Source organism: Prunus avium, chromosome 7, assembly GCF_965620075.1.
Source record: "Prunus avium chromosome 7, drPruAviu1.hap1.1, whole genome shotgun sequence".
Taxonomy (NCBI): Eukaryota; Viridiplantae; Streptophyta; class Magnoliopsida; order Rosales; family Rosaceae; genus Prunus; species Prunus avium.
The window spans coordinates 30,894,086-30,906,211 of NC_142290.1; the positions used below are offsets into that span (position 1 = coordinate 30,894,086).

The window sequence follows — 12,126 nt, forward strand, 5'->3', positions numbered from 1 at the left end:
CATCATCTTTGTAGCTGCTCTCAAACCAGACATGTTTTCATCATCAGATTGTTCATAAGATGCCAAGAGAAGAAAAGGGCTTGAGGTGAAGATGAGGATATTGACCTTTGCTTCAACCATATCTATTTGTTTTGTTTCTAACATTCTATCGTCTTCAGACCATTTTAAAAGCTTCAAAAGCTCCCCACCAACACCACCCCACCCCACCCCAATCTATTTCATTTGGGCATCTTTTGGGCCTCTTATGCCTTCTGCATTATTGCTGCTCAAATCATCTTAATCATTTTCAAAGATCATGTTGATTGCAGGAAAGAAACATGTTTTCTTTCTGTCCCAAATAAACTAAAAAAACAAACATGTTTCCCAAGCATTTTATGAGCTCCTTTCATTTTGGTTTTACTTACAACTGTGTGATGCAGGTCATGTTCAAGAAAAAAAAAATCTGCTTATAAGTATTTGGAAGATAAAACAATTTTTGGTTGGTTTAGAATTTAGATGGAGGTCATGTCATTTTCTGTTAGCATATCATGTCAAATTTCATGGAAATTAAATCAAACCACTAATCTCTGACACATCTGGTGCAAGACAATTCCACATGCAGCATGCTGCTGCTGCAATGCTCTTTCTGCTTTTTACATCTCTCTCTGAATTCCCCTGGTTTTTAATTTGCAATTATCCTTGTTCACTCTCTGCCATTATTTCAAGTGGCCTTCACATGCAACAAGACTTATAATGGCCTTCCCTCTTTCTTTCTTTCTTTCTTTTTTTTCTCTGTCATTTTTTTTCTGAGAACAATTTATACTGGCCTTCATATGAGAATACTTGATCCACCACACAATTGGAAAATTGGTCTTGGGGAATGTGCTCACTGACTATTGCTGCTTGCCATTCTCTCTATTTGATTTAATTTAAATCACACTGCTGGAGCTTCAGAGTTGAGGAGATGACCAATCATAAAGTGCCCCAGTTTCTGTGGCAGTCAGTCACTGGGACACATAGAACAATACCAAAAAAATAGAAAAACAGAAAGAAATTATTTTGCATTATTGAAAAATGACAAGTGCTTGGCTGCACACATACACTCGCTCAAAACCCATATCCTCCATTTTTTGGATTCATCACACAGGGCCATGAATCCATGGCCTTTTCCTTCTTTTCTTTTTTCGTAAATTGCCAATGTACACCAAACGCACCATCAAACAAATATGGAAAACATACAATGTACACCAAATGTTGCATAACAAAAATGGAGTGCACAAATTTTCTTTCTTCTTTTGGAGCCTTGGATGTTCAAATTTCCTTGCATTCTGTTTTTGGCAAAGTAATGACCCATCTCTTGGCAATCTCACACAGAAGCTTTTTCCTTTTTAAACAAAAAACCATCATAAAAAAGCATTTAAATGAAGTGAAAATTGAGGGGAACTTCCAATATGAAACATATGGCATGACACTTTCACTTTTATTAGCGCCAACACTCAGGTGTTAGGGAATGGTCCCTCTTGTAGTCCTTGCAATAGTCATATACCAAATGGTTGGTTTGAACCCACCTCATGACCCTGTACTGCTGTTGCGTCAGCCCGCCCGACCGGAACGGGGAGGCAGATACTGGGCGGCACCAGGCGGGGGAATAGGCGCTGCAGCCCCCGGCTTTGAAATTGGTATACTTTGCAACAAATGGTTGGTATCTGTAATCTGCTTTGTATTTCCCATCTTCAGTTGCCCATGATGAGGCATCCCATATTGAGCCATACACCCACATTGGCCTCAAGGGAAAGGTTGCTACACTTTTCCTAGGGTACCTCCTTATGGGCACATCATCCACCAAAAATCTGTAACAATAATGAATGTGGCATAAATTTTAACTATAAGACAATTAACCTAACAACAAGATAAACATGGCATATAATCAAAACAGAGATTAAACATTATATTATTGACTTAGTGGCCAGCAAGAGGAACCAATAGCTTTGTACTATTAGATTTGGATTTATTATCTTTTTTTTCCCTCTGTTTTTTTTTTGCGTTTTCTGTCAATCAATAGATAGAGACTTGTATAATGGAGACACCTTTTTCTTTCCCAAATGGCATCCCTTCATTGACAAAGGGTCTCAACTCAATGAGGATATATAGGCTTTTTACCATTCCAAATCTCAGCCCTTTACTCTCTTTCTCTCTCTCTCTTAATTTATAATTGCCAGTGTCATATCGCTTGGCTTTTCCTTAATTTCAGAGAAAGAATTATTTGGCATGATCAGGTTATTACTCAACTTTGAAAAATAGAAAATGGCAGAAATACCAGCATTTCAAAATATCAATCAATCATTAAAGCTCAGTAGACAATGGATGGATAGGTTTCTTTCCTGTAAAGTTTTTGCAAGTAAGAAATAATTACTCACATGAAAAGTTCTAAGTCAATCTTTGATTTCAAGCACAGCTCAAAACTATGATCACAAAATACTTACATGATCTCCTTTGGGCTCCACAATATAGCATAGTGATGAAACGCCTTAGTGGGATCAAACCACAAATGGAACTTCATCTCTCTGCCAATGATTTTTCCATCCCCACTTCCTCTGATGTAAACATTTGTTTGTAAAGTGTAAGGCTTCCCAAATGTAGTTCCCAGAAACTCAATGTCGACTTCGTCATGGTACCCCGGATGAGCTTCACTGTTTGAAAGCTGCAAGAAGAATAAATATAATACTGATCAGTTGATCAAGGCATTTAGCAGACACAATTATACATAGAATTTGAGAAAATAATTAAGCTAAAAATGTGGAGTTCATTAATTTCTCACATAGAAAGCTGTTATAACTCCTGCTGTGTAACCAGTTTGAAGTTTAATGGAGGCACCAAAGTAGCCGGATCTAAATGGACGAACTGACTTGAACCCACTTCCTGTATGGAGACAATTATGAAGAAATGTTAATTAACAGGTGCACTGGTAATTAATTAAGGAAGCATTAACATAAATATGTGAACTAGAAAGTGGGTGAGGTGAGGTGAGGGAGACCTGAGGTCCTGTCAAGCCAGATTGTTAATGCATGTTGGTCTAAGCTTTGATGCTGAGGACCCCAGAGAGTTCTAAACCCTTTGTAAAAGCTCATAGACTTGAATTTAGAACTTGGCCAGTAGCCAGGTGATGGTGGCCAATCAGCATTGCTTGCAGGGACCAAAAGAATTAGGAGGAAGAGCAAGAGAGCCATGAAATATGAATGGGAAGATGAGGAAAATGTATAGTGAAGATGTAATAATTGGCTCTGTATAAATGCAGAGCGCAGAGAGAGAGAGAGAGAGAGAGAGGTAGCTGAAGACCAAGTGTATATATAGGAAGAGTATGGTAGTACAGTTTGATATGTATATATATATTATATATATTATAAGAACGTTATTATTAGAATTAACCACCAAAACTTTGTATGATATAAACCATACTTACTATTTATATATATACTTAGATTTTTCTTCTCTCTCTCTCTCTCTCTCTCTCTCTGTCTCTCTCATCCCAATTCACGCAACTACTTTCTTTCCTACCCTTAATGAGGAAACATGTTTGCTTTGGTTGCAAGGTTGGAAAGCTAGGAAAAGAGGATGTGATGCAGAATGGGTAGATGTGTGTCTCTTAAATGTGCCCTTTTTTCTTTCCCCTTTCTCTGTGCTGTGCATATGTAGTTTTGTGATTCCACAGGAACTTGGGATGAAAATCGGAAAGCTACATGCAATTTCTGTCCCTGCCTTTAAAGCAAACCTTGTTTTTTTGGGTAGGATTCAACAAACCTTGTTGGATTACCCATATTGTGTCGTCTTTTTACCTTTCCACTTCTCTTGCCAGTGTGTCAGCTCCATGCAGTGGCCTGTGGAGTAGTGTCAAATGTTCGTTAGTGCCAATAATAGATCTTACCCAAAATTTATCCATAATCTTAAGTGTTTTTTTTAATCCAAATTCTATATATCGGAAGACAAGACTTCACTTTTTCGACGTGGATATACTCTCAACAATTTACTTAAATTTTTTTCAAAAATTATCGAAGTAAAATAAAATATTTTATTCTTCTCTCCCCCTCTTCATAATCAGAGCCAATCGTTGCTATGATCATTTAGATGATGAAGTTATAAGTTTTAAAAAAATAATGATATGGCACAGATAGAAGCATCCTGATCATTATTGGCCAGCTTGGGATATTATATATATATATATATATGCAGAGAGATGGGGTGTTTTTTTTCTTTTATTTTTTGGTGTCTGAATACAGAGATGGATTTGAACGTGTGAAGTTCATCAATGTAGTGGGGCAAGGGGCTGTGCAAGATGGGACCAATGCATGATTTGATTACAAGGCATTAGATCGATTGATTTTGACTCATTAAGTGAGCTATCGTACGGTTCTTCATATTTTATTCATATGTTGATTGATTGCCCAAACAACAAAATTTCTTCCATAAAAAGTTGCACAATTTTTTTTTAATACTTATTTTTTTTTATCATTTTGTTGAATTTTTTTTCCAATTTACTGTAACCCCTAAAACCAAAATGGTCCAGATGCAATATATCGTGCCCAATCAAATTTCATACTCCAATTTCTTCTGCAAAACGCGTAATTTGATTCTGTTTTTTTTTTGTTTTTTTTTTCGATCCTTGTAACAATTTGATTGATACAACATATTTGGTCTAGATAGCCTACTGTTTAGTCATGAAATTAGCATTGACTGAAGGGACGTTCAACTGTATTAACCTTTAATTAAATATCAGTCATCCGAGGAATAAACATGCACTTTAGGCAAATTGTTTATTGAATTAGGTTATTAAGTCTCCTTATACCCGAGTTCGAATCTCACTCTTTGTAAACTGTAGTGGTTTAGAATCCCTCATCACTGGGGAGGCCTGATGACAACAATATTATTAGTTGATAAGGTGAAGCAAACCAGTCTCGAGTCATTTAATATGTAGCTAAAAGGCATTCAAGTATATAGAATAATTTCCTTTCTTCCTTCGCTAATCGTACGTCCTGTTACATTTTGACAGTTTTATAATTTATAAGGCTGCTTTCATTTACTTTCCTAGACAGAAATGTTGGAACCTTTAATGGCTGGATTGGCCAGTAAGCTTAGGGATCCACCACCATTTAAAGACCCCAAGGAGCTCGATCCTTCCTGTACCATTTTGCTTCAAAGACGCTGACCAAAACCCTACACGTATCTTTCTTTGTCCTGCATAATAATACAATAACCCTAACCCTTCTCTATCAGAATCAAACATTTGATTCTGTGGACCATCTCAGAAAATACAGCCCTAACACAAACCAACCATGCATCTTAATCTTCTACATAAATATATACACATGTAACTTGAAGTCTAGATGGCCCCAGAAAATGGTACGGACGACCCAAAATCTTAGCGGGCAGCCACAAAATTTGAAACTTGAAAGACATGCATGCGGGGCTGAAAGGCACACTTCAATAAAACAACATGAATTTTAGGCTGCAATTTAACTTAAACCACATTAATTCTTCTCTGATTAATACACGTTTGATTTTGTGCTGCCTCTCTCTCTCTAATATTGTAGGTTTGCACTGTTTTGTCGGCCACAGATTAAGGTGGGGCCCATTTGACCGACAAATGAAGAAGCTCATGAAACTTGGACGTACGTATATGATCTGTATTCTGTACACACACGTACCTTTGCTTCGGGTAAAATTGAACATATGCTTCTTCCTTTCCAGAAATATAGGTCACGGGTCACGTCAATATCTCGATTAAAAAAGAATTTTAGTTAATTACTCCCATCGAGACTAGATCGTGATTTATCATGCCATCTCAAAATCTGGGCTCTACTTGCTTTCCATATACATACTGTTTCACAACCAAAAACAAACAAAAAAAATCCTCCGTTTTAGGCTGTCGACGTTATATATCCGAATCATTAGTCAAGTCTGCTTTTTGTTTCAACATTCAATTATGTACATGATAAGTTTTTTTCTTCACGCGAAGCGTAGCTAAAACGAAATTATATGTCGACGTCTGACAAAGTTTTAGCAGAAATGCATCTAACTTGTATACAATTGATTGTGTTGTGTGGTAGGCACCTAGTCTATGTACTAAGGGTGCTTTGCTTGAATATCAATCAAAGGTATGCATGTCCAGAACAAAAACAGGAAAAAGAAAAAAAAGTCGAAACAATGCTAAAAAAAACTGAAACTTAAAGATCAAGTAAGTCAGAGATTGCAGTACTCGAGCAAATTGTAACTTTGGAACTAAGAGCTTCTGAGTATGGGGTTTGTTAGGCATGGCCCACGCTTCAATTCTCACTCAAGCAACAATACAATAACTGCAACAACAAAAAGGAAAAAAGATAAAAAAAATAAGTAGTCGGCCATATCTTTTGCTGTTATATACAACCCAAAAAGAAAAGAAAAGATATGCACACATATGCATATCTAGCGGTGTTATTATTTGACTTTGTTGTTATAATTAAGTTGCTATCGAATAATTGTAATAGTTAAAAATTTATGTCAAATTTGTAGTGACACAGATCCGCTCATATATACTGTATATATAACGGCGTTATTATTTGACTTTGTTGTTACAATTAAGTTGCTATCAAATAAAAGCTTGTCGGTCTAATAATAATAGACCAAAGATTAATTATAGGGTCATAGTGCAAAAGGATATTGCAAAATAATCCAGAACCGCCATAGATTGTGTGTGGAACTGATGAAATCGAAACGTTGAAAGCAGAGATAATACAAATGGGACACATTAATAATTAATAATAATCATGTCATTAGATGCTAAATACATCATGCATATAGGACAAGGAACCTTTGCATAAAGCTTTGAATTGATTGAAGACGGTATATATGAACAAAACAATCCCAAATTGTGAGCCGGCCAGGCATATATGCTTTGCCCCACCGACACTTCGGTGAGCTTTGGAAGGGCTACAAGCCTATGCTATGAGAGCTTAGCTCCAAAATAAAATAAATTCACTAAGGACAAGATGCATGCAGATTAGGTCTACCTATAAAATAAGTATATACAAATTGTATCCAATTTTCAACCCTTCAATTTCTTTTCAATTCTTTAATAATCGTACTTGTCTTGTTATCAAGAAGGAATAAGTGTTTTACTACAAAAATTATGAGCCCTGCACTTCTAGTACATAAACTCAATGTTTTCCTCTTTTATCCACATATGCGGTCCATGTACGCGTTCCTTCATCTTTCAGGTAGCACTAGAGACATAAATTTTAAAATCCTAATCGATGTGACGGTGTTTAATTTATTTTTTTATGGACTTACTATGAATCTTATTTATTCACAATAAATAAGAAATTTTCATATTAATCAAAATTTGAGGTGATAAGTGGTTGTCTTAAGCCCGACTGTTTTATCAATTTCTTTTCCCACTAACTTAGCAGGTTGACATATGATGATGTGGTTAGGAAGAAAATATAATATGAGAAGCAATGACCAGTGAAGGCCGAGCTTAACTTTGGTCCATTTAGACTGAATCAGCCTCACAGATTAAGCCCAAAAGCAGAATGAAAAGCATCCAAGCCCAATTTTTATCTCCAACAATTTGTACAAGATGCAATACTTGTTTAGAGACAAAGTGTGCTTCAATTAAACTCCTTTGTATTCGTCACACATTTTTGTCAAGAATGTTCTCTTCACAATGTTAGAATAAATCGCAAATTCGAACCCCGCTTCCTAATATTATTTAACATTGAAAAGAAAATGACTTTTTTTTTAAATTTTATCCAACTTTAAAAATAATTTCTACTAAACTTCACCAAGTCATATCATCAACTTTTTTTTTGGGTTAAATTATTATATAGTAATAAATTACGGTAGGCAAAAAAACAAGAATAATTCATGATAGTTATTTTTCGTTCCTAAAAGCAAAAGAAAAAGACATTTTATCCGACCAAAAAAACTAAACATTAGCCGCGGCATCCATTAAACGTTGCAAATCCAAGCCTTGGTGAATTCCACGACCACGATTGAATGGCTCTGCTCTGATGCGTTTCTCTTTCATCCACGTGTCCAAGATCAAGTCCGTTAATATGGGTTGGGGTCTCGAAATGGATGCTCCAGATCCAAGTCCCAAGTCCAAGTCCAAGTCCAAGTCCAAGTTTTCAAGCCACACCAACTTCGTTACCAGAAGAAAGAGAAAAATTTTTTTTTGATATTCTACAAGTCTAAAGTCTCCACCTTGGAATTATCATAAGAATTCATATCATATATTTTTGTGTTGTCTTACCAACCAAACTCTTGAATCTTCTAAGGCCTCTCGTTTTCTTCGTTGTTACTCATAACCCAAACACAAAACGCTTCCCTTCACACTGCGCCAACTACAGTCACAGACTTCATAGTCCCAGAAGCCCAGGTATGGCCTTCCCTCTCCACCTACCTCCTAATCTTGTTCTGTTTCTTTTTGGTGGGTTTATTTATTTATTTTTATATTATCTTATTTGAAGCTTTGATTGTTTTAAAGTACTTATCCTGAAATCTGGAAAAATGCATTTTTAATCATGTTAAGAGTCTTCGGTTGAAGTTGGTTTTCTGGTTTATGCCTTATTAGGATTGGGGTAGTATGTGATTAAGCAAACTGATGAATGTGATTGTGAATTTGAATGACTGTGAGGTGATTAGATTGCTTTAAGTGTTGCAATTTATTTTAGAAATCTTGAATACTAGACATGGGGTTACTGTGGCCTACAATACATTTGGTTAAAAAAAATGGACTCTTTTAGACATAAAGAAAATGTTTGGTAATTGTAAAGGAATGGGGATTCTTGGAATGAGTTAAAAATTGTGAAACATGCACTGTTGAATGTTGTGCGTGATGATAGCAAATTAGATAATGCAATAGCTTCTGAGTCCAAGATGCAAGAAGAGAGACATATTAAGCTAGCTACCATCTCGGTCCATCCATCTCTGCCATGACCAGCTAATGTCTGAATTTGTGGTGGTTAAAAGTTAAAACCTGTTGCAAAATCCCAATTATTGGTGTGATTTAAAATTTTGGATTCTGGGGTAAGGGTTAAATTTCTTTATCCATCTTCTGATGAAGCATAGTTTTGAGTTGTGTATGTAAACAGTAATGTTGTAATTCTAAAGGCTGTTGCCTCCACTATCAGGGAGTAATATACTCCCAAAAAAAAAAGGCAAAGAAGCTTTAGTTGGGAGTGAAGGTCATATGGACAGGGGAGGGCCCAAGACATGCCCTCGATGTCTCAGAACAGAATCACACAGAAAAGGAGAAGGGGCCTAGCTGGACAACTCATATAGCGGATATAAGGGTTTCATGAGTACTGTTTGTGCATTCATAATTTCAATACAACATGTAGCACAGTAGAAGCTATGAATTCTGTATATTGTGGTGAATATGATAAGATTGAAAAATGTGCTAAAAGTTCATCTGATTTCATGGGTTGCTTCCTTTCTTTTTTTCTTTTCCTTCTTTCATTTTACTCTTGTGAAGCTGATCATGTTTCTCGCTGGAGATTACTTCTCCATCTTTACTTTCTTTTTTGGAGCAGTGGTTTAGAAGGCTATGGTTGTTCGGTCTAGGGAGAATGGAAACTAATGGTAGCAATTCTAATTTCCAAGAAAAGCAACCTTCAGATGCTTCAAATATTGTTGGTAGGGAGAAGCGTACTGAGAAAGAAGTCTTTATTAATCATGGTATGCCTCTTTCCCCAGAATCAACCCCAGCCAGAAAAATAAAAGGAGCTGTTTTTTTTTTAATTACAAAAACCAAATTTATTTTCCTGGCCAATAATGAGTCTAGTGTCGGTACAGGTTGGTATAAGTGTGGCCAAACCTTATAACAGAACTCTTTTTTTTTTTTTTCCAAGCCTTTCTCTGAATTGTGGTGTGAATAAGAGTGGATGTTTCAATTGGTGTTATTAATGTGGTGCATGATACGTGACATTTTAGAAGCATGAAAGGTAATATCTTTCCTCCACACTTGAAAGAAGTCATTATATCAATTAGTTGAAGAATTTTGTTCAGTAAATTATTGATATCATCGAGATTCAGACACTGACTGCTGCTTGAAAGTTATCTAATCTACTTTTGGGTATTCTATGACTTGTTTTTCTTTCTTCCGCCCCTTGATGATTAGAATCTTGTGAAGTAGTATCTTATTCTATCAATAACATGGATGACCTTACGGTGCAGCTGAGATAGCTTGGCATGAGAGGAGAAGAGAATGGGTTGGTGATGAGTCTCAGAAATCGAGAAAAGCGCCAAGAGAACCAATTATGAGGTACATTTTTGTACACTTACTGTCACACTGATGGTCTAGATACTAATAGGCTGCATCACTTCTTCTGGTCACTTGTTCACTAGCTCTACCAAAAAGTACTCCTTGTTTATTTGGAGTCCAGGGGAGTAATAAGTTATTAGCCAATAATCTAGGGGAAAAGTGAAGCAGTCATCTACATTTGTGTCTCTGTGTGTTGACCTGGGAATCCTCTAAACAAGGGTGGAACCAGGATTTTTGGAGGGGTGGGCTACCATTGACATAAAAAATATTAGCCAAGTTTTTGTGGAACCGAAAACTAGTACAATATATATTTACACAACTAAGTTTGTGGTCTGAAGTAACCAAGAAAATAAGTCTGTAGTTTTAAAGCTGCATTTTGGGCTTTTTTTTGCTTATAAATGGGTGAACTGTGTTTTATATGGGCTAAATAAGGGTAGGCTTAAATGTGAAAAAAAATATGAATTTATAACCCTTTTTTTTTTTTCCGTAAGCTGTTCTACAATTGAATTCCAAATCTGGCATGGGAATTGCAGTATGCCTTTTTTTTATACATGATTTTATGTAAAGGATGGATCCTGAGGAGATTAAATTAGCATCTCTACTTGACAATATTTGTGCTCATGAAGAAGCAAGAATGATATTAAAAAAAAAAAACCAGAAGAAAATTCACTTGTATGCTAATATATGAAATAAATGAATTTGCAATGTAAGTGAAAGAATCATATGCTCCTAGAGTTGTAGTTGGTGGGTGCTATCAATTTATTGGCTATGTGTGCTTCTGTGATATCCTCTTGTAGTGGGTGTGCAAATTTTTTGTTCCCTGTTCCAGAGGAAAGTAATGAAGGAATCTTCTTTTTCAGCTGGACCACAACGTATGAGGATCTTCTTTTATCTACTGAACCTTTTCAGGAGTCCATACCTTTAGCTGTAAGTTTCTCTGATTAGTTTCCTTCTCTTTCCTTTTTTAGATGGTGTTGATGTGAACAATTTAAATTGGTGGGTTATGCAGGAGATGGTGGATTTTTTAGTTGACATCTGGCATGAAGAAGGCCTCTATGACTAAGTGATTGGATATCCTGTGCTCTTTCTGCACAGTAAGAATTTTGCATAGTCTTGTTTGTGCTTTAAATTTGTCATTCAAGGTAGAGTTGGTTTTCTCGTTCCTGATTACTTAAACCATAGTCTTTGCAGTGGAGATATAGATTACATGTAGGGATCCATTAATCTTAGCATATTTCGTAATGACAGCGAAGAATTTGCGTAATCAACTAATCAAATTCTGTATTTCATTTCGATATTGGATTGGATCATTTAACTTTTTGCCTTTTGACTACTCTTCTTACTGCACTAATATATGAAAGTTGTGGACTGGAAGTGTAGTGTGATTATAATTGATGTCGTGTGCTACCACTGCCAGTTCTCGTCCCTTCCGTTAATACAAGGTTTCGGGTTTTGGGGTTTCAATTCCTACTGCTGGTGCTGGTATAGGTCGTTGAATCCATCTCATTCCAAATGTTATGGTCCGCATGCAGAAACCTCTTCTTATGAAACCATACAAGAAAAATGTGTCCAAGAGCTCATATGGTATCAATATGACATTACAAATTCCGGTTTCAAATATTTAGACCCAGCCAGGAATATATTAGTGGAAGTCTTTGTTGAGATCTCGTTTGTTATGATAAATGTGTGCATTCAAGCGGATCAAACTCCAGCTTACACATGAGTTTTTATAAATAAATAAAAAGAGTCAAAATTTACACCTCATTTTTAAAAATGTCAGTTTTTATAAAAATATAGCCAAAAACTTACCTAAATAGACAAATGCCCTTAAAAATTTAGATATCCATATG

At 36.0% G+C, this 12,126-nt stretch overlaps 2 protein-coding genes across 3 annotated transcripts; one reads left to right on the plus strand and one right to left on the minus strand.

The window, feature by feature from the left end:
- Positions 1–1,015: 1,015 nt before the first annotated feature.
- XTH32 (xyloglucan endotransglucosylase/hydrolase 32) lies at positions 1,016–3,415 on the minus strand. The gene is made up of 4 exons (XM_021961454.2): positions 3,014–3,415; positions 2,798–2,898; positions 2,463–2,680; positions 1,016–1,829 (listed from the first exon to the last, which is right to left on the minus strand). Exons 1-4 carry the CDS (start codon positions 3,204–3,206, stop codon positions 1,463–1,465), a joined length of 879 nt encoding a protein of 292 aa, XP_021817146.2. The 5' UTR covers positions 3,207–3,415; the 3' UTR covers positions 1,016–1,462.
- A 4,771-nt stretch (positions 3,416–8,186) lies between these two features.
- Positions 8,187–11,596, plus strand: LOC110759403 (zinc finger protein). Of its 2 annotated transcripts, none has more exons than XM_021961452.2 (5): positions 8,187–8,389; positions 9,510–9,690; positions 10,189–10,276; positions 11,137–11,203; positions 11,286–11,596. In XM_021961452.2, exons 2-5 carry the CDS (start codon positions 9,582–9,584, stop codon positions 11,337–11,339), a joined length of 318 nt encoding a protein of 105 aa, XP_021817144.1. In that variant the 5' UTR covers positions 8,187–8,389; positions 9,510–9,581; the 3' UTR covers positions 11,340–11,596. The 2 variants fall into 2 exon arrangements, with proteins under 2 accessions (XP_021817144.1, XP_021817143.1); XM_021961451.2 differs by having other exon boundaries at positions 8,191–8,389; positions 9,546–9,690.
- The last annotated feature ends 530 nt before the right edge of the window (positions 11,597–12,126 follow it).

Excerpts from the sequence above, each read along its gene's own strand:
- XTH32 (XM_021961454.2), bottom strand. The coding sequence starts at position 3,206 with ATGGCTCTCTTGCTCTTCCTCCTAATTCTTTTGGTCCCTGCAAGCAAT. Across the intron at positions 2,899-3,013 it reads CTGGCTTGACAGGACCTCAG|GAAGTGGGTTCAAGTCAGTT; the intron begins GTCTCCCTCACC and ends GTCTCCATACAG. Across the intron at positions 2,681-2,797 it reads GAGTTATAACAGCTTTCTAT|CTTTCAAACAGTGAAGCTCA; the intron begins GTGAGAAATTAA and ends TTCTTCTTGCAG.
- LOC110759403 (XM_021961452.2), top strand. The coding sequence starts at position 9,582 with ATGGAAACTAATGGTAGCAATTCTAATTTCCAAGAAAAGCAACCTTCA. Across the intron at positions 9,691-10,188 it reads AGAAGTCTTTATTAATCATG|CTGAGATAGCTTGGCATGAG; the intron begins GTATGCCTCTTT and ends CTTACGGTGCAG. Across the intron at positions 11,204-11,285 it reads AGGAGTCCATACCTTTAGCT|GAGATGGTGGATTTTTTAGT; the intron begins GTAAGTTTCTCT and ends TGGGTTATGCAG.